Source organism: Tiliqua scincoides, chromosome 1 (genome assembly GCF_035046505.1).
Source record: "Tiliqua scincoides isolate rTilSci1 chromosome 1, rTilSci1.hap2, whole genome shotgun sequence".
Lineage (NCBI taxonomy): Eukaryota > Metazoa > Chordata > Lepidosauria > Squamata > Scincidae > Tiliqua > Tiliqua scincoides.
Window position 1 is genome coordinate 177,711,463 of NC_089821.1, and position 22,095 is coordinate 177,733,557.

Consider the following 22,095-nt stretch of genomic DNA (forward strand, 5'->3'; position numbering starts at 1 on the left):
ATCCACCATTTTTGGTATCTTATTCTTTTTGTCAGTGTCTTTAATCCAAGAGGCATCTTTGTTGTGTTCCACTGAGATTTCCCAGATCTGCATCCAGAATTTAAGAGCCTCGTCTTTATTTGGTCCATCATTATTTTGTGCTATAGGTGTCTGTAATGACTTGTAGAACTGTCTCTGGTTCTTTCTAAACAATGTGTTTTGTTGAAATTGCTGGATAGTGCCCATGTAGTGGGCACTATCCAGCAATCTTCCTGGCAGTGGCTGTTACACGCTGCTTAAGCTTTTCTATGACGGTCGCTATAGTTTTCCGCTGTAGGTCATGTCAGTCATAAAGCCCTTTTTTAATATGGTCATTCTTCAATTTTCCATCTTTCAGTGATTGCAGACAGCTAATGTCTGACCTCATTTGCTCAATCTTCTTTTCCAGTTGCACCTTCCCTTTAGGAGGTCCAGATGGTTTACAATTTTTTGTCAATTTGTAACCCAATTCAAGGGTTACAATGAAGGCAGTGCTATACATAAGCTGGTTGGTTTCAGTGAATGTACTTGTTGAAATGTACTTGTTGTGAAACTGGTTGTTAACCAGGGGACATCCACTAAAATTGAGTGTTGGGCGGGTTAGGACAGACAAAAGAAAATATTTCTTTACTCAGCGTGTGGTCGGTCTGTGGAACTCCTTGCCACAGGATGTGGTGCTGGCGTCTAGCCTAGACGCCTTTAAAAGGGGATTGGACAAGTTTCTGGAGGAAAAATCCATTACGGGGTACAAGCCATGATGTGTATGCGCAACCTCCTGATTTTAGAAATGGGTTATGTCAGAATGCCAGATGCAAGGGAGGGCACCAGGATGAGGTCTCTTGTTATCTGGTGTGCTCCCTGGGGCATTTGGTGGGCCGCTGTGAGATACAGGAAGCTGGACTAGATGGGCCTATGGCCTGATCCAGTGGGGCTGTTCTTATGTTCTTATGTTCTTATAAATAGCATTAATGGCGGTGTTGATGTCTTTCAAGAGACTCTGAACTTGTCTGCTTCGAATCTGTCACAGTGGTGGGTGTCATTCAGTATCACTTGTGATATGGTCCAAAATTCATGTTTTCAGCATTTCCTGTCGTTCAGTCAATACTGGGCTGGAAATCTCATCAGCCTCAGTCAGCGTATCTCTGTTGGACAAGTTTATACTATTACTTGTCTTAGGTAGTTCCTCATCATCTATGGTATTCTGATCATTTACCTCAGGAGCATCTAGCGGCTCCAGTGCCTGCTGCTTTAATTTGTCTAGTTTGAGGTCTGAAAAGACCTTTGTGCACACCTTTTACATACATTTATAACACTATTCATATTACCTAAAAAGTGACAGCTGATAGTTTTCTTCTGCATTTAGCATTTGGAACATCCCTCCTAAGTGTCCAATAGTAGTCAACAAGCATGCTAGAACTCCACTTTCCCTGGTAGCTCTTTTTCATGATCAAGATGTCTTGATGAAATCACTCGCCATGTTCGTCACTGATGGCAACAAGATTCTCAGGGAAGTAATCCAAGTGGGAGTCGGGCAGCCCAATCCAAGGAGGGCTGCCGCTGAATCCAGCACCTCCTACGCTACCGTGAGCCCCACGAACGTGCCTTACAGCACGTTTGCGACTGTGCTTGACGGCACAGGTCTGTGCCTCCGAGCACAGGATTGGGCTCTAAGGTTGCAATCCTAACCACACTTTCCTGAGAGTAAGCCCCATTGAAAAAAATACGACTTACTTCTGAGCAGACCTGGTTAGGATTGTGCCCTAAATCATTTTCTTGAGAATAAAATTAAAACTCATCCTGGTTGTTATGGAAAACACACACACACACACACTTTTTGTGTCACTGGGCCTCTCAGCCCAGACCTCAAATGTTTAGCCTGTGTTTTGGGCAACTGGATAGCCTGCAGGAGGCAGTGGCAAGTGGCATAGCAAGAGGGGGACAGAGGGAAGTCCACCCAGAGTACCAGACCAAGGGTGTGCTGCATTGAGGCCCAGCCAAGATGGCAGTGGCAGGAGAAGCAGCATTATGAGAAGCAGCATCAGTCACTTCCTCCTCGTGTTTCGGTGGCTTCGTGATCTGGCTGCCACCCCCTTCCTCCTCTTTGGAGGAGCAAGCAGATTGCAAAGCCACTGCTGCCTTCTCCAGGAGACCCAGGAAGTGATGTAACGACATCACGTGACATCATGATGTCTCCGCCTTGGGTGCCGCAGCCTCTAGAGACTCCTCTGGCAGGAGGTCAGTTAAAATATGTTTTATTTACCTGCTGATAGGCTGCCCAATCGCCTTGGAGTCTCCTTGGACCTAAGCTTGCTATATAGCTAGTGCAAGTCCAAGGAGAGCCAGGGGGTAGAATTGGAGGAAATGGAGGAAAAGATCCAGTATGTGTGACTGCTGCCAGTTGCACCCTTTCCTTCATGCCCCCAGTTCCTCCCCCAAAATGCTGTTGTTCCCCCCCACCCACAGCCCTTGCCACTAATTTACCTTGCCACCTGTAGATCCTCCAGGAGCTATCGAACATGTGCCACACCTCTCACCATTTGCAATAGCATCCTCATAGTGTGTTATATAGTGGGTCCATGCTAATAAAGGAAGGCATAGAGGTAACAGCTCAATATGTTCATTCCATCTTCAGAACAAAACCTGGCAGTGAATCTGACACAAGGCAAACACCTCTGGCTTTTATACCCTTTAGCTCCGCCCAGACTCCTCATGATTGGTGCAGTTTAAACATTAACTAGAGGGCCAATTGGATGGTAGGATTTCGATCCCTCACCCGATTGGCCAGCCATAAGTCTGGGTCAATCAGTTATGCAGGATTTTGATCCTGCATAACTTGCATACGTAACATAGTGTGCAACAGCAGACCAGTTTTCACACCAACACAAAGGACAGGCACCACGGGAATACTAGTTCCAGCAACATAAGGCCTCAATAGGTCTCGGAGTGCTAGCCTAACTCAGAAACTTATATTCCGTCCATATTTTGAAGGAACAGGTGCTTGTTTCCCCCATGGTTGCTATTTTTTTCCTATCATGACTTCTGTATTTTTAACTGTTGTATGATGCAATCAAAAATTCAACTGGTATAGCTTTTTTTGGGAATTGCTTAACTTTTTAAATTTCTGCCTCTTATGCAACTATTAAGGACACAGGAACCCTCTTAGAAAAAAGAAAGGAAACAATTTTTCCACTGCTGAAATTAAGATTACAAACATGTTTGCAGAACTTGTGTTGACAATGTCAGTACAGGAGAAATGCAAATGACAGAGGGCTGTGAAATTGATATTGCAGACTTATGTTCACTTATTTGAGATTACTTCTTAGTAAACATGCATAGGATTTGCCCTGTCAGTATCTAATTAAATGATATAATATAGAGGCATGTTTCTCAAACTTTTTGGTCTTTGAAGCCCTTTAACATTCCTAATTGGCATCTCGGAGCCTTGCTGGCGCATGTGCAGAGTTTCAGGGAGCCCCAGAACACTGACATATGCAGAGTGGAGCCACACTAAGCAGATAGTTGCCACTTATGATGTGCTCGTGGAACCTCTGAAGAAGTCTCAGGGAGCACCAGGGCTCCTAAGGAGCACACTTTGAGTAATGCTGCTGTAAAGATTCTACAATGTAATGCTAAATTACAATTTAAATTAAAAATCTTTCATCCCTATCCTTATGCACTGGTCCAGTTTCTCCCCTTTTTAAAAATGGCTTCCTAGACCTTATGTATCATTTTTGTCTGCTTTCAAATGGCTAACAGATTGTTTCTACAGAGAAAAATCTAGGAAAAATACAATTAAGATTCCATTAATTATTTTAAGGAATTATTTAAGAAAATAGTAATGATAGCTTTTCCATGAGTACAAGCATGCCCACTTATCTACGGAGGTTCAATTCTGGAACCCCCTGTGGATACTGAAACTGCAGGTATGGACGAACACCTGCCTCCATGGTCCCGGGGGGGCTGCCCCCCCTCTCCAGAGGTAAGAGAAACTCTGCTTCCCTGGGCCTCCTGATGCCTTATAAAGCATTAAGAAGGTCAGGTTTCTCCATGAAATTGGAAGTCACGTGTTTTTAGCTTCTCAGCTCAGTCTGAACTCAGCAGAGGCTGGGGACAGACGTCCTAGGCCTCTGCTGAGCTCAGAGGCTCCTCCAGAGGCGAGGGGAGAAGAGGGGGAGTGTGCAGGGGTATGTGCACTGGGAGAGCCACAGATAAGTGAATACGGGATCCATGGATATGGGGGCCCCTGTATTTCAAAACTTGAACATTGCACAAATTCACAAATAGTAGCCGTAATCAAAATTAAAATGGTGACACCAAGCACATTTACTTGAGGGCCATTTGATGAGTCCTGCTTTCAAGTAGATGCATTTAGGATTCAGATTTAACAAATACTGCTCTACATGCCACATTCTGAACTTATTTTCTGCTTGAAATGGCCTAGACTTTATGTATCTTTACCTTTCAGGGACACGAGAAGGCATTCTTACAGCCCAATCCTACAGGCAAGATGCTATGCTGGATCTCGCAATCCATCATTGCATCCTGTAGGATGTTGATGTGGCAGAGACCTGGTGCCAGTGCAAACACCCAGAGGATGCTCACAGTGGACTCCAGATTTTCTGCCATCTAGTAAGTTGGGAGGAATCAGAAGTGGAAAAGGGCAGGGAAGCAGGCTGGGCCGAGGGTGGTTTGGGGGCAGACTGAGGGCAGGAGGGGGGGGAAATAATAATAATAAGAAGAATAAGAAGAAGAAGGAGGAGGAGGAGGAGGAGGACGAGGAGGAGGACGAGGACGAGGATGAGGACGAGGAGCTACATGGTATTTCCAGTGCTAGAAAGGGTACACCCAGTATTACATTTCAAAAAAAAAATTAAATATTTCATGAAGTGGGACAGATCGGGGGGGGGGCAGAGTTGTGTTACTCATCACCAATGATGTCATAGGGCACTATCTATTTCAGGGATATCAAACATCAGGCCCATGGGCTGGATACATCCCACTGAAGATCTTTATCCAGCCCACATGATAACTGGGTTCTCTTACAGCACTCTTACTGCCACTCTTACAGCAGCGCTGCTTCTGCTGAGGCTCTGGGAAGAAGAGATGGAAGGAAGGAACACTACGAGGAAAGGGACAGACCAAGAAGGGTGAGAGAGAGTGATGCTACCTAGGTGCAGGGAGAGCACAGTTATCATGCCACCCTTTCAACAGCACTGCTTCTTCTGAGGCATCACTTCTGGTGGTGCTACTAGGGGGTGCAGGGGGTGCACGTGACATACATGGGAGGGTGACACCACGACTCATCAAAAATTTTTAAAATCTTGGCATTTTTGAACAATACCATCATGTTATACACCAATTGATGAGAAATTTCATGCATAATACAATGAAACGAACCACACTGAAATATACTCTATCAAAAGTTATAACCAAAAAAACCAGTGGGAGCTGGGCAATGGTGCATCTCCATGCCCACCGCCTGGGGCACTGCCCCGTCCACTGCGTGGGAGGAGGTCCATCTTAAGGGTGACATGCTGGCCTCTCGCACCAGCTCGCAACCCTAGTGACTTCACTGATCACTTTACAGACCACCTCTCAGCTGCTGAGCTCAGAAGAGATGCCTTGGAAGAAGTGGCACTGCTGGAAGGGCAGCCCATATAATAACTATGCTCTCCCATAACTTGAAAATAAGATCAAGATCTGCACATTTTCTCTTCTGTCAGTTGAAGTTAATGAGTTCCTACCTAAGAACACAATGTTTATTTCTGGCCAACATCTGCTTTATGACATCACTTCCAGCTTAATGATGTCATTTCCGGCCCTTAGAAGCTGCCATGAATGTTACTCAGCCCCCTGTTTGAAATGAGTTTGACACCCCTGATCTGTTGGGTGCTTCTGATACATAACTACATTGTACAAAACATATGGTATTGCACATGATGTGTTAATTGGCAGGGGAGGAATGCATTTTCCCAGTCACAAAATATCACTGTTTGAGAGCTGAGAATTTGGTTGAAACAGAAACATGTCTACTTTGAGGAAGGATGTCTGCATCCTACACAACAACAGATGAGAGCTGTAAAATTACTGCAACAAAAACGTGCCTGGAAAATTAACTGAAATATATAGCTTTGTGAACTTTTTAATAAAATAAAGTGAGAGCTGTGAAAATGACCTGCCCTTGAAGGAGAACTTTGGGGCAGATTGGTCTAGACCAGTGGTTCTTACACATTTAGCACCAGGACCCACTTTTTAGAATGAGAATCTATCAGGACCCCCCAGAAGTGATGTCGTGACCGGAAGTGACATTATCAAGCAAGAAAATTTTTAACAATCCGAGGCTGCAATCTTGTCCACACTTATCCAGGAGCAAAACCCATTTACTATCATTGTTTAAAAAAAATATACATGGTAGCTTGTTAAAAGTACAAGTCTGTAACATTTTCCCAAATGCAGTCACATACCATGGTAGCATCGAGTCGAATATATTAAAAATAAAATATGAAATGAATGGGGACCCACCTGAAATTGGCTTGTGACCCACCTAGTGGGTCCCGACCTACAGTTTGAGAAACACTGGTCTAGGCTATGGGAACAGATTGCCCCCTCCCTATGCTTGTTTTTTTGCACTTCTGCTGAATGCTACAGTTTCCTTAAATGACGTGACACTTGAACCAAAACTACCAATGTGTTAGCAGCATTACTCAAATGTTAAAAACTCAGGCTTACTTTTAACATCCTCTGGCTCTTGCAAATCCAGACCCAACCAGTGGGTTGGCCTGGGCAGAGTCTCGTGTGTGCTCTATGCACAACATACAGTTGTTCTTGCAAATCAATGTGAAAGAATATTAAGGAGTCTTCTAGCAAGAGTTCTCCCCAACAGTTCTCTCTCACCCCAGTCCCGCCTGTTCACCTGCATAAAAAAGCAAGTTTCTGGGAAGGGACAATTCCTGACTGATGCTTGTTTCTTAAAACAGCTGCCTGAAGAGTCCTCTACAATCCCAACACCTGGTGACCCTGCAGGTGTCATTGTACTCTGCCTCTCAGAAGGGCCTGCTGCACAAAGGAAGGTTCCCAGATTGGAAATAGGTGATTGATTTGCCCGTTGGGCAAAAAGGCGGGGTACAAATTATTATTAATAACAACAACAACAACATCTTTCCTATGCTCAAAGTGGTGCTCATGATTACTTCATTACTCCCCAATCCTAGGCATACTTACTCAGAAGTAAGTTCCATGAGTTCAGTGGAGCTTACTCCCAGGACAGCATTCTTAGAATTGCAGCCTTAGGGCCCAATCCTATCCAACTTTTCAGCACCAGTGCAGTTGTAATGCAGCCCTGAGGTAAGGGAACAAATGTTCCCATACCTATAGCAGGCCTCTGTGACTGCCTCCCCACCACAGGATGAAGTGCATGCCCCACTGGTTCAGCTGCACCGGCACTGGAAAATTGGATAGGATTGGGTCCTTAGTGGCTTCTGAATTTAAATAAATTTAAATAAAGCTGCAATCAGTAGTATACCATCTTTGTTGTATAAAAAATCAAGTCTTACAGTTATATCCCTGCACCAATTCTGATTTCTATTAGTTTCACTAAACAGACCAGTGGTTCCCAAACTTTTTCGACGGGTGGCTCCCTTGACCTACTGGGCCATTGGCTGTGGCTCCCCATTAGGGTTGCAATTTATACATTGTATAGAGCGGTGGGTTTTTTGCAAGGATTCCACAGCTCCCTTGGCTAGTTTCCAAGCTCCCCAGGGAGCCCACAGTTTGAGAACCACTGACTTAGACTAACACCCCACTTTTATAGACATTTGCTTGGGCACCTGCTTTTACAGTTTAAGTGGATTAAAAAGATGACAGCTTTTTCTTCCGCATAGCAATGGAACCAACAGTGAACATGTTTATGAGGAAGTAAATCCCAGTGTATCCAATGTGTGTTTATGATTGCAACTATGGAGTGTAAAGTGAAAAAAAAATCACATTGATCAGCTAATCTTGTTTAATACATTTTTCTCAATGGCAGAAAACAAGTTAAAAGAAGACATATGAAGAACTTTATAATGGTCCTCTAATCCTTTTAAGTGTAATGTCTGGCAACAAAACAAACACACAAGATTAATCCTGGAGAGCAAAAGGTCTGGAGCAGTGGTTAGCCTCCCAGAGGCTCATCATTTCTCTTCCTTGCCACGCTTGTTGTCACAGCATCATTTCCTGACCTGTTTTCTTTTCAAAGCAGCTTGCCTCTGAGAGTGTGTGTGTGTGGATGGCAGGGCTGGGCGCAGTTGATATTAGGAAATGAATGTCACGCTGAGCTACAGCCGCAGTATGCAAAAACGGCCACGAGATCCGAGCAACAGGAAGCCAAGACTTCTGCTTTGACTAGAGAAATGCAGGTGCAGTGAAGAAGAGGAGGAAGAGGAGGCAAGCCAGAGTGGAGAATCCCCATTTGCTCCGCGTGGGATGTAATTCCCTACCTATAGGACTTATTTACCAGTGGTCTGCCTGCCTGGATTGCAGCGCCTTCCCAGCCAATTCCTCCCCTGCGCTCCTCGCACCACTTTGCGCGAGGGAGCCTGCAGGGCAAGGAGACGAGTCACCCAACGTGGGCAGGCGCTCCAGCTGTCTGCCTGGCGCGGAGCGGCGGAGTTGCCAAGGGGTCACGTGGGAGGGGGGGACTCCCGCTAGCAAGAGCACATTGCTTCAGAGGCAGGGAGAGGAAGCGCTTGTGCCGGGCAGGGAATAAGGCTGCCATCCTGTCCACACTGACCTGGGAATAAGCTCCATTGACTATAATGGGATTTACTCCTGAGCAGACATGCAGAGCATTGGGTTCTGAGGCTGCCATCCTATCCACACTTTCCTGGGAGTAAGCTCCATTGACTATAATGGGATTTACTCCTGAGTAGATATGCATAGGATTAGGCTCTAAGGCTGCCATCCTAGCCATGCTTTACTGGGAGTAAGCCCCATTGACTCTAATGGGACTTACTTCTGAGTAGACAGCCTAGGTTCGGGCGTTTGGTCAGTAGGACCTCCTGCAAGCCTGCGGACCCCCTGCTTCTCCAAGAGGTGCCCCATGAGCCAGGCTAGAAGGGAGAAGATGCTGTGCTTTTCAGGAGCGCGGCGGCGGACGCCTCCCTCCGAGCCCAGGGATAGAACCTGACGGACTCCATCCATCCGCACCTTGGCACTGCAGGCAGCTGAGGTGGGGCGAAACTTCCTGCGACTTGGCGGGACTTTGCAAAAGCAACTGAAGGGCGCCCGCCCCTTCTTTCCGCCCCCCACCGTGGGATTTAGTTTGCACTCACATCACCGGGGCAACGTCGTCGCCGTCTGGCCGGGCTCCGGAAAGGCTGGGCACCGCTTTTCTGGGCGCAGCGGGCCAGGGGTGGGCAACGCGTGGTGCGACCCTGGGAATAGCCCCGGAGAAGAACTGAAGCCACGAGAGAGAGAGAGCGAGCGAGCAGCATCTCAACCCTTGGAAATGTGCCAGGCGGGGGCTGCCACCCTAGCCACGCTTCCCTGGCAGTACGCTCCCTTGACTCGAATGGGACTTACTCCTGAGTAGACATGCCTCGGCTTGAACCCGGAGGCTGCCGTGGTCCACACTTCCCTGGGAGTAGACTCTCTTGACTAGGAGGGGACTAGACTTGACCTGAATGGGGCTGCTTCTGACTCTGAGCAGAGGCTTGGGCTCGGAATGACAGATCCGTCCTCCGCCCCCCCCCCCGCCCCCCGCTTCCTGCTTGCTACTCCCGGGGCTTTCTGACTCTCCAGCGGAGAACTCCTCAGGCCACAGCCAGCAGCTGCTCCTTCTCGCCCGCGTCGCCGTCCTGACTGGCTGACAGACGCGCTGGGTGCCTTACGCGCGGGCGCCTGCCCTGCCCTCTCCTCTCCAGGTCGGTTTCCTTTGCCGCTGCCGGCGGTGACTTTCTCCTGCGTTTAGGACGGAGAGCAACAGCCTGCCTGGGAGCGCCTCCCCAGCCTGGGCCAAACACCCTGCCAAGCCAGGGCGGCAGCAGGCGTGCGTCTTCCCAGGGCTGCCCGGCTTTTCCCCTCGCCCTACAAATGCAGGCAGCGCCTGCTTCCCTCTCCCCCCCTCGCGGCGTTTGAGGCTGTTCCTGCCGGACCCGGAGCTCTCTCCCGGGCGGGCAGCACTCCCTGGCGCGGGGAGCAAGCCCCCGTGGGACTGACTGCGCCGTCGCTTCCTTTCCCAAGTTTCCACCTGGACAGGCGGCGGCTATGGAGGTGAGGCGGTGTGCAGCCTGCCGGGGGGGACGCGCGTGAGAGGAGACGGGCTGCAATCCCGCGAGTAAGCCCCAGTGAGCAGACGTGCCCAGGCTCGCCGGCACACTCCCTGCTGTGGGGCGGCAAGGTGGCCCCCACGGCTCCCCCTGCCCCCTTCCTGCCGGGCGGGAGCTGTGGGGAGAGCCAGAGGCCCCTCCTGCCCCCGCCGCTGTTCTCCCTCCCCCGCCTTCCCCCCGCGCCTGGAGGAGGCAGCGCGCCTCCCACCGCCTCCAGCCAAGCGGGTGCCGGCACCCTTTGCCGCCGCGGCCGCCGCTGGTGCTTCTGCGCCCGCCGGGATGCCATGCCCCGCAGCCACAGCGGAGGAGACGAGCAGGGCGGCTCCGCCGGGCTCTGGCTGAAGAGCAGCTCGGCGGGGCGCGGCGGTGGCATGAAGGATGTGGAGTCGGGCCGCAGCAGGGTGCTCCTGAACTCGGCTGCGCCCCGAGGGGACGGCTTGCTCCTCCTGGGCACCGGCGGCGGGCTCGGCTTGCGGGAGAGCCGGAGAGGCAAGCGAGGAGGAGCCCGGATGAGCCTGCTGGGGAAGCCGCTCTCCTACAGCACCAACCCGACCTACCGGCGGAACGCCAAGTACAGGAGGCTGCAAAACTATCTCTACAACGTGCTGGAGAGACCCAGAGGCTGGGCGTTCATCTACCACGCGTTGGTGTGAGTACCCGGGGGGGGGGGCGGCAGGCGCGCGCCTTCATCATCTTCATCACCATCGTTGTTGTTGTTATTATTGTTGTCACATGGGTGGGGTGGGAGGAGCACCCACCTGGCACAGAGAGAGGGTGGCCAGACCAAACACTCAGCCAAAGGGAAGGACACACCGAGGAGGAGGGGCTGGGAGGTGCGTGGAGTGTCCCTCCGAGGTGTAGCGTTGTGCAGGATGGCCATGTGCTAATGCGCTGAGTGGAGCACTACGAGAGGGTGATCCTAAAGATTGCTGGGGCATGCCACTGCCCAAAGCTTCCCCCATGGAACGGACATAATTTTCTCTTTTCAAGAATACAGGAGTGGGGGGAAGACATATAACTATAGGGAGGAAAGAAGAACTCATAGCATTGGACATAGTAAAAGAGCTAGAGGCAGAGAGAAGTCCCAGAGTAAAGGTACCTACCCCAGCATCATTTCACGAGGATTAGTGTGACCTTTTAGGGTGTTTTCAGACATGACCACTAAAAACTGCTTTGAGCTGCTGCTTGCTCACACATGTGAATATGGTTAATGCGAGGTAGAAAATAGGAGAGAAAAAGTGACCAATATGAATTTGGCTGCCAAGTTTCCAATCCTATGAATACTCATCTGGAAGGAAACCCCATGGAATACTAAAGAGTATTGTTTGTTTAAGAAACATGTTAGCTATAGAGATCTTGCACTTTAAGACTGAGCAATACCAGGATTGGGTCTGCATATGTCATGTGTGAAAGCACCCTTAGAAGAAATTTTCCTTGACCACACTTTCATCCTTAGAACCATTCTAATAAAAGGATGGATGTTTTAGCTGGCATGCCTTGAATAGAAGCACCTGGAGTAGAATATGATTTCCTGGATAGGAAAGAGTTGTAACAGATTAATTGAATTGTATCTTAATTGTATGATATTGGTTTTGTTATGCGGTTGTAAATATGGGACATAAGGACAACATGATCTGCTGTAGCCAGGTGCAGTGGCACAGAGTTGTAGGATTGACACATGCTAAAATGCTGAATGGTGTAAATGTCAAAAGGACTCTTTCCTGTTGAAAAGCATCTTAAGCATTGCAAGGTGCAGTACATGAAGGTGATCATATGCTTTCCCAATGGAATGAACATAACTTTCTGTTTTCAGAATGCAGGAGTGGGGGTGGGGGAAGAGACATATTACTACTGTGAGGAAAGAGCTCCTAGCATTGGACACAGTAAAAGAGCTAGAGGCAGAGAGAAGAGCCTTCATGCAAAGTGATTTAAGTATCACCTGTAAAGTGTTGGTGGAATGGCTCTAGGAAAGCGAACTGCAAAGTTATGGAATGGCTGTGGAATCCCTAGGTACAATGGGAATACCCTTCACAAATTTTACACAATATAGTATATAGTTTTTGGGGTTTGGTGAAAGGATGATATGTTTAGCATTTATGTTCTTACTATAAATCCAACCTATTTATAGAATACTCTGTGCAAATGTCACAGTTCTTATTTCATTCATAATAGTAGTAACACATGCATAGTGGTTTTCTAGTGTATTTTATCGGGTTTTGAAAACCAGACTAGTATCCTGAAATTCAGGAATCTGAGCTTGAGAGTATTGGCCACCTGGTTCATTTCTGGCCAGGGTGAGATTTGCACCATTGACTTCCCAGCTAAGGCTGCAATCCTATCCATACTTTCCTGGGAGTAAGTCCCTTTAACTATAATGGAATGTACTTCTGAGTAGACATGCATAGGCTTGAACTCTAATACTCTTAGACTGCACAATACACAAGCTACTTCTACATTTAGCTAGCTCTATCAGCTCTATTCACCATGATGCCCATTTCACAGGTGGAGAACCGAAGTAGAAAGTGATTTGCCACCCAGTTAGCTTATACCAGAAAGGGGATTTGAACCCCAGCTGAAGGCCAGGTATCTGTCCACTGAGCCCCAATGGCAACAGTGTTGATATATTTGTTGGCACATGTTTAACTCTCTCATTGAACCAGTGGACTTACATTTGCTTGATTTTGCCTGAATTGTAGCAGAATTGTTTTTACTATGTGTTACCAGTGGAAATAATCCTGCTTTGGTTAAGTACAGTACTTCCATCTCCCATTGAAACATTTCAATGGAAGCAGTGCTAACAAGACATAATGCAACTTTTCTGCCCATCGCAAAAGAACAGTTGCAGGTGAGGCACCTTCACTGAGACATATTGATGTATATAATGTCTATCATATCACATTGTTACAGTACTCCATTAATTCGTAGCAGCTGGTTCCTAATCTCCAAATTTAGTAACCACAAAAACATTAAAATGCACAATCACTGCTTCTGCTCAGCTGTGAATGATGAATAAAATATAGCATTCACTCTAGTAATTGAAATCTGCATATACACTTCAACAATAATTCAGATCTTTTCTGAGAGCCAACCTGGGTCACAAATTAAGAACATAAGAACAGCCCCACTGGATCAGGCCATAGGCCCATCTAGTCCAGCTTCCTGTATCTCACAGTGGCCCACCAAATGCCCCAAATTGTGTGTGGGACTGTGGCAAAAGAGTGATCTGTGTGTATGTGAATTGTTCTACAATGGCCTCAGGAGGTAACTATACAAATAGATGGATTTGTATAAGTACAAATCCAAAAGTAAATGCAAAAGTACATGTAGTCCCACTGGGCTGCCCATCTTTTTTTTGAAATGTGCCCTGGTTGCTTCCATGTCAAATGTAAGAAGATCAATTGTTATCCCTTGGCTTTAGAAAACAATGCAGAAGTAAAACAGACAGCACAATCCTAGGCATGACTGCTCAGAAGTAAGTTCCATTCTATTCAATGGAAGTTACTCCCAAGCAAGTGTGTATAGGATTGCAGCCTTGGTCAACAATGAAAACAAGAAGGATATATCCACAAGTGTTATAAAAGGTTACTTTTATTCTTGAAATTGATCTGATGTGTTTCAAGCTTCTTCCACTCTTTCTCAACGGAATCTTCCTATCGCAACTCCTCCAAAGGAGCGCATGCTTCCTTTCTCTCTCTTTTTAGTTGCTTTTAATCTCTCTGTCTTTTGAAGAACAAACATTTGCAACTTTAATGCCTAACCAGTCTTAAGAACAAAGTTTAATGAGGAAAAAATACTTAGAGTGTGTTTGGTAGTGCAAGGGCCTTTTGAAGATCCAACTTAGGCTGCATCCTAAACTAATTTACTAAGGAATAAGCCCAATTGAACTAGTGGGATTTATATCTCAGTCAGCATGGTCAGGATTGTACTGCATGCCCTGTATCCTCTTTGTGTTTCTCCAGGGCATGTAGTGTGGCTTTTTTATTGTTACCTCTGAGAAATGGTGTAAGGCAAAATTGTGTCAGGAGTCAGCCAGGGTGGACACTGAACCAAGCTATAGGAGCCACACCTATGAGGACCGACATGGTGAGAATGACTCCTAAACCCTGTGTTAGTGGTAGTACCCCACTGTGCCAACAGGGGGCAAGTGAGGCGGTTATGGGGTGGACCAGTATAGGGCTTTGCCCAGAGTCTTTAGCAGGCACATTTTTTTTTCTTCAGCTTCACTGAAGGTTTAATAAGACAATTTTTCACCTTACAGTTCCTTTCAATAGCCATTCTGCAATATCCAGAGCTTCCTTAGAGCTGTTTTGTTCTTCCCATGTTAATCCATACTATAGTGATTTTCTTATCATTCCTTTTGCAAAAGCTCCTGAGATTGGGATGATAATCTATTGTGTCCAAAACCTACTCAAAGCAATAAGCATTGTCAGAGGGCATGGATGTGTTCCGTTTATTTAAACCTTCATCGTTATCTTGCAGTGCATGCTCAAATCTTTAACAACATTAACACCCTTCAGCCACCCCCTTATACTTGAAATCAGGATAGCAAATCTTTCAATTAAAGTTTGAAGAGTATAGTGGGGATGAAATGTGTTCGGATAATTGGGAGTTTGAAATCAGCAAATAATAATTTTTGCTTAATATGAACTGCAAGCAAGTGATGTTATGTTCTTCAAGTCTCAGAAAAAAAACCAGTGATCTGAAGCATTTGGTTAGAAGTCTGATTCTGTTTAGAGGATCAATAAAACTGTTAGCTCATAAGGAAGAATCTCAAGAATATCTGAAAAAGAAACGCTTCAGGATATTGCGAAAGCACATGCATTTGTGCTGAAAGTTAGCAGGCTCATTTTTCATCACTTCATTTGGTAATCGATTTTCTGAAGTCCGGCTTGGCATCATTTGGAGGGCAAAAAGAGAAAACAAGAACAACAGTAAAGACTTAAAGAGAGACTGATTGGAAACAAATGAGTTTTTCCCCCACCCTTAGGCTTTAAATATCTGTGAATGGTTAAGTTACTATTGTATCTCTCTAGTATCTGTTCATCTAGTATATGTTCATTCAGTCCCTTGCTAGTACACTCACTCAGGTTCAGAGGACAATGAATGCACACTAAAACCAGTAGATGTTTTTGCTGGAGAAATACGTAAAAACTGAATTTGTAGGGGTTTTTTTCTTCATCTGAATTTGATACAGTGTATTTTGTTTGTGGTAATGACAGTATTATCTAGTTTATAAGCAATTGGGATTGGATACTTTGTATAATTGAAGGGAACAGATTGTGTGTGTGCATGTAAAATGTATGTATTTGTGTATGTGAATGTGTATGCTAAAACTGTTAATAATTTATGATTATATGTGATCCATATAAACAAATATAATGACCAGATTTAGCAACTATCTAAATTCATGAGATTTACAGACTACGACTGAGTAATGATCACTGTTCCTCATAGGTTCCATGCTGTGGGCTTTCAAGAATACACTTTGTTTGCCTTGGGTGCCCTTTGGGAAGAAAGAGAGTATAAATTATATATTTATAATTATATATACAGAGTATAAATTATATATACAGAGTATAAATTAAATAAATAAATTATTTACAAATAAATAAAATGAATGATGACCTTCATGCACCTTCATTACGTTCACGCACACACTTTATCCTTAATATCTTGCTTACTCTCCTTTTGAGCACACATATTCTGTAAATTAGTCCCTGATTGTGGTGTAATGGCCCAATCTTAACCAACTTTCCAGCAGCAACTAAATTATTGACTAAGGGCCCAATACTATCCAACTTTCCAACCCTAATGCAGCTATGCCAACAGGGCATCTGCTGCATCTCTTGGTGATGGTGGGCAGTCTCAAAGACTTCCTCAAGATAAGGGAGCATTTGTTCCTTTACCTCAGGGCTGCACTGTGGCTGCATTGACATTGGAAAACATTAGGCCCTTAGGGGCCAATCCTATCCAATTTTCCAGTGCCAATGCAGCCACTGTGCATTCCCAAGGTAAGGGAACAAACATTCCCTTACCTTGAGGAGGCCTTTGTGACTGCCCCCCTCACTGCAGAATGCAGCATGTGCCCCATTGGCATGGTTGCATCAGTGCTGAAAGTTGGATAGGATATTGGATAGCCCTATACATGACTACTCAGAAGTGAGCCCCATTAGAGTCAATCGGAGTTAATTCCAGGTAAGTGTGCACAGGACTGGGCTATTAGTCATTAATTGGAGTTTTGGTGTAATGCTTTGATCAAGCCTTCACTAATCAACACATGAAGCTTAAGGTATCTACAAAGATTTGTATTATTCTGTACCAGATAAGCATTAACAGCATTTTTTTTTCAGAAGTAAGCTCCACTTGAGTTCAGAGGGACCTACTCCCTAGTAAGTTTAGAATTGCAGTCTTAAAGCATTGTTTAGCAGTATGTTAGACTGCAATTCCTGGTCTACAAAGAAAATTCCTTCAAAAATAGTGTGATGATTGCAGGCTGTCTTCTGTATCACAGATCTTTTATGATTTTGTGCCTTTTATTTCTGATATGATTTCTGATATAATATCATTTTTTCATTCATGTTTTCCGCTGGTAGTTGGTGCTGAATTTTTCTGGTATTTCAACACTTTATGGAATGTTATGATACTAGTGAAGTCATCCAGCTGCATTAGATGTACATTCTAAATATTACCCAAGTAGTTTACATATGTGAAAAATGGTATTTTTGTCAAGTTCTGAAAAATGTCCAGGCTTAGCTGCAATGTCCAGTACTTACTGGAGATTCATATTAGCTATTTAGACTGCAGTGTTTAGACATGCACATTTTAATGCACAATGTTATGGGAGTTGAACCTCATTGGACAGAATGGGACATGCCCGAGAACATATGTCCAAGACTGCACTTTTGGACTAGGATGCAACTTATGAAATTTGGCCTAATTAGAATATTTCTAGACCTCTCAGTACAGCTTAGTTCAAATGTTTGTTCTCTCCAGTTATGATTGCACAAATGTTCCTTGCTCTAAAAATCACTGCATTAAAAATTTGTTATTTACTTCACTGAGAAGCATGCCCTAAATAATAGCATGCTAGACAAATCAGATGATGCATGGTTGATACCAAGGATAATGTAATCATTGTTTATGTAAAAATAATGTGCTTGACATTTGATCAATAGTTCTCTTGTACACTAGAAGAAATGTTTGTCATCGTAGTTTTTCACTGCTTACATCAATTGAAAGATAGACTCCTGTATATTGCAGAATTGTATTACAACAGTTGTTGGTTCTTGTGATCTGCTTTTTTTTTTTTTTTTTTGTTATGGTGTACATTAAAAGTGTCAAACTGAGCAGAAGTAATTATGCAATTTGGAGAAAGAACATTATGCAATTGGAGAAATTATAAATTGATAACTGCTATATTTTTAATATTCCTTTTTAATAAGAGTTTAGTTCAGTGTTTCTCAAACTGTGGGTCGGGACCAACTAGGTGGGTTGCAAGCCAATTTCAGGTGGGTCTCCATTCATTTCAATATTTTATTTTTAATTTATTAGACTTGATACTGCCATAGCATGTGACTGCATTTGGGGAAATGTTACTGATCTGTACTTTTAACAAGCTACTATGTATATGCTTTTAACAATGATAGTAAATGGGACTCCTCCCGGGTAAGTGTGGGCAGGATTGCAGCCTAGGATTGTTAAAAAATTTCCTGCTTGATGATGTTACTTCCAGTCATGACATCACTTCCGGTGGGTCCCAACAAGATTCTTTTTCTAAAAAATGGGTCCCGATGCTAAATGTGTGAGAACTACTGGTTTAGTTTATCTGATCATTACCATTTTCAGTTTTTTTCCTTTTTAAATGCAGGATCAGATTAAGCCCTTTGTGTGTAATATTAGATGGATCAGTGAACCAATGGCTCAGTTCTGTTGTAACAGGAAACAATAATTTCCAATAGCTTGAACAAGTCTTGGAGATCCACAGGTTCATGTCCATTCCCTCCCCCCCCCCACATACTCCAGAAAGAAGATAAAAGGGTTCTACTTTTGATTCTAAACTAACCATACCTCTGCAGGTTGTCTGAACTCAGGAAACTGTGTTTGTTTTAGCTGTAATTTTAGTCACACCATAATCAAACTCTGGTTTGAAATTTGGTTCTCTATTTTTCAAATTTGCTACAGGCTGGCTCAGTTGATTATACTAAAAGGGATACTACAATGTAGGCAGTGATCCTTTGTATTATTAATATTAGGAATATTTATATACTACTTTTCAACAAAGAGTAGTTAACAAAGCGGTTAAACATAGCAAAATAAATCAGTACAAGGTTCCCTGCTTCCAAAGGGCTAACAATCTAAGAGCGCAATCCTAATGGTGTGCTCAGCTGGTGTAAGTCCCTTATGCTGGCCCCAAGAATATCACAAACATGCTGTAAAGCATGTAAGCATGTTTTTTACTAGTCCAGAGTCACACCAGTGCACAGATGTGCAGAGACTGCCGATAACAGGTAAGGTTGTGCTGGCTGAGTGCAGCTGGTGTAAGAATTTGGAGAGGGTGGTGGAAGGGCAGAATGGGGGCATTTTAGGGTGAGGGAGGGTGGGTTGGTAGATGGATTGGGCCCAGGAGAGGGGTAGGACTGGCCTGGGTTACCTAGGCTGTATCCTCACCCCCTCCTGGCCAGCCCAGGTTTCTGAGATCCTGACGCAGATCCAAATAGCCGCATTGTGGTGGCTGCCGTGCTACACAGGGTAAGGGGAAATAAATTCCCTTACTCCGACTTGTGCAGCAGCCACTTCCTACCCTGTACTGGATACAGCGAAGGTCAGTTGACCTGCCTATTCCAGCACAGGATAGAATTGGGCTGCCCATCTCTTACAGTCTCAATTTCATTGATGTTCAAGAGTATTAGTAGTAGCAGGATACTGCAGAAGACAACTAGAATATAGTCTTTATCCCTGGAAGTCATTCTGAAAATGTTTATCTTCTTCGTCCTAGTGATTTTCCTGCATCGGTGTGGGGTCTGCTGAAACATTCTGAAAATGTTTATGAAGAAAGTAAATAGAAAGGTCTAATGTACAGAGCACACAATAAGTATACTGCCCAGCAATAGTATAGCCCTCTATTTACTCAGAAATTACAGCACTTATTTTGTTCCAAGTAATCCTTTTAATTATTTATTTAAAATTCATCACATTTCTATTAAAACAACAAAGCATTCAGGGTACTTCCTCAATGGCATGTGAAAGTTATAAACAGGGCAAACATATAGGAAACAATTTTTAGGATTGTTTCCAACTATCTTCATATATGCTTTGCCAAAGTTTTGTATTTTAAAACCCCATTGATTTCAATGAGAGAGTTAAATACATCTTTGGCTATATCCCACTGAAATCAAAGGGTAATATTTCAGCCCTAAAACCACAGAGCAAAATCAGTTCTAAAACCACAGATCTGTGATGTTTAAAAACTCACTTGATCACATAGTACAAATATTTTAAGCTTGTTGTACTTGCAATGGGAGATGGGGAAAATCAAGAGCCGTAAAGCTGAGCTGGATGAGTAAAAGGAAATAATTTTACTTACCATACTTGCAGATGTTCAAAAGGCAGGGGTTTAGACCTTAAACCATTCAGTTGGAGAACTGGCAGGTAGGTTGCACACTAACCCAACATGACTGTCAGGCAAACCTGGCAGGAAGAATGGTGGTGAACAGAAGCCTGATGAAGACAGATCCCCATGTCCTTGTCAGAATCCTATTCCAGTTGCACAAATAGTTTAAGGTGCTGAAAATCCCTTGGCCTCTTAGTAAGACGACCCCCCCCCCCACCATAAGAAGTATTGTGGAGTGCACAAACACACACACCTCAAATGCCAAGGTGTTCTTGCCTTAAGAAAATTGCCAGTTGTAATAGCAAATGTAGCAATTTCAAACAGCGTCCCTAAAGCACTGGGGGAAAGGACAAAGTGGAGGAAGGAAAGCATGGCACCCACGCACTCCAGGACTTTCTCGGCCTCAGAATGAAAACCAATTGGAATTCATGGTTAGGGGCAGCAGATATGAAAACTCACAAATATGGAGCAGAAGGCTCATTGAGGACTCGGGCTCAGCACAGGTCAAATGGACCAAGCAGAAGGAGTTTTCCTTCTGTTCCACCTTTGGAAATTCTGCCTCTAACATCAGTGTCATTGTGTGATGCTAGATAAGAGGTGAGGGACAGAAGGCTGAATGACCTCAGTCCCTGGCCTGATTTGGAGGGTCTGCTGCGACCAGGCACGTGAACAGTGGTTGAGCTCTCCCACCTCTCTTCCAATCTTCCAGTCCTCCACTAAACATAGCAGCATCCCTTATCAATAGTGGTTATGATGAGATCAGTTGGGTTGCTAAGAAGATTAAAAGATGCAAGAGCTAGACAAACCCATGCAAGAATCCTTTTTTGACTAATCAGTTAGTACAAGAGAGCATTGTGCAACATGTGACACTTGATGAAGATACCCTTATTGTCTTGCTTTGCCATCAAGGTTAACTTAGTACTGAACATTTTTTACAAACCCATTTGGTTCTTTTGCACTTTTAAAGTTTAAAATAGACCCTACATATTTTTCGGTGAAAGAAGAGATGCTGTCAGCACAATCCTATTTCACTGAAATGCCGTTGCAGCAACTGCTATACTGGTACTAGTGTCACAAATATGCTGTAAAACATGTTTGCTGCATTGCCCAAGTAGGCAGCACTGGTGGTGAGGCCTGTGCTGCCCACTGATGCTGCATCCTGAAGATTGGCCACCAGTGGAGGTAAGAGCTACACCACGTGGTGGAGGGTGGAAGAGAGGGTGGATCAGAGGCGGGGAGAGGTGTTTCTGGGCAGAGGAGGGCATATCATGGTTGGCAACCTTCAGTCTCGAAAGACTGTGGTATAAGCCTACAGCACCTGGTATTCCCAGGTGGTCTCCCATCCAAGTACTAACCAGGCCTGACCCTGCTTAGCTTCCAAGATCAGACGAGATCAGGCATGTGCAGGGTAACAGTCAGACCAGGCAGGATCAGCAGAGCATCTTATCCTCCCTCCCAGGTCTGGCAGCTTAAATGGTACTGCTTGGACCTGCACCAACTAAAACAGATTCAAGTAGTGGTATTGGGCAGGCTGGGACGTAACTAGAAGTAAGGGGGGGGGGAATATCTCCTTACCCTGAGGAGGCCTCCAACCTGCTTCTGGGCTGTACTGGATACAATGGAGGGCATGTGGCCTGGCTGCACCAGCACAGTTTAGGATTGGTTTTGAGTTAATGTATGTGATCTGGATTGCATGAGATTGGGTTAAAAAATACAGTTAATGCAACTGCTGACATTACAAAGAATGCATCATGATTAGGATATATTTTGTGTGCTAGAATATCATGTGTTTGGTTACATGGCAGATGAGTGAGCAGGCAGAATGAATATTTAACATGAGAAATGGAAGCACAATAATAGAAAAAGACTTTAAAAGTTTTGTTTAATGGTTTTGCTTATTTTGTGCCTTCACTTTCACATAAGAATGAGATCAAGAAAGCAACAGCTAATAAAAACTTAGCAAAGCATTAATATGTAAAATTCAAGTTTAACATCACAACAGATCTCCTGAATCCTAATGCATTATTCCATAGCTTCACTGCTCTTGTTTTGAAACTAAATTAAGTGTCTTCATGAGCGGGAACAAACACATTCTTCACAGTGTAATTCAGTATTAATTTTCATCCACGATTCACTTTAATAAATATTAGCACATAAATG

General features: G+C 44.6%; 1 protein-coding gene and 1 pseudogene across 5 annotated transcripts in view; one reads left to right on the top strand and one right to left on the bottom strand.

The window, feature by feature from the left end:
• The first annotated feature begins 10,609 nt into the window (after positions 1-10,609).
• KCNQ5 (potassium voltage-gated channel subfamily Q member 5) overlaps positions 10,610-22,095 on the top strand; it is a 371,159-nt gene continuing 359,673 nt past the window's right edge. For all 5 annotated transcript variants that reach the window (XM_066609520.1, XM_066609522.1, XM_066609525.1 and 2 more), the window contains exon 1: positions 10,610-10,974. In XM_066609520.1, the coding sequence (XP_066465617.1) occupies positions 10,610-10,974 (365 nt within the window). The remainder of the gene's footprint in view (positions 10,975-22,095) is intronic.
• On the bottom strand, positions 21,242-21,361 carry LOC136637114 (5S ribosomal RNA; annotated as a pseudogene).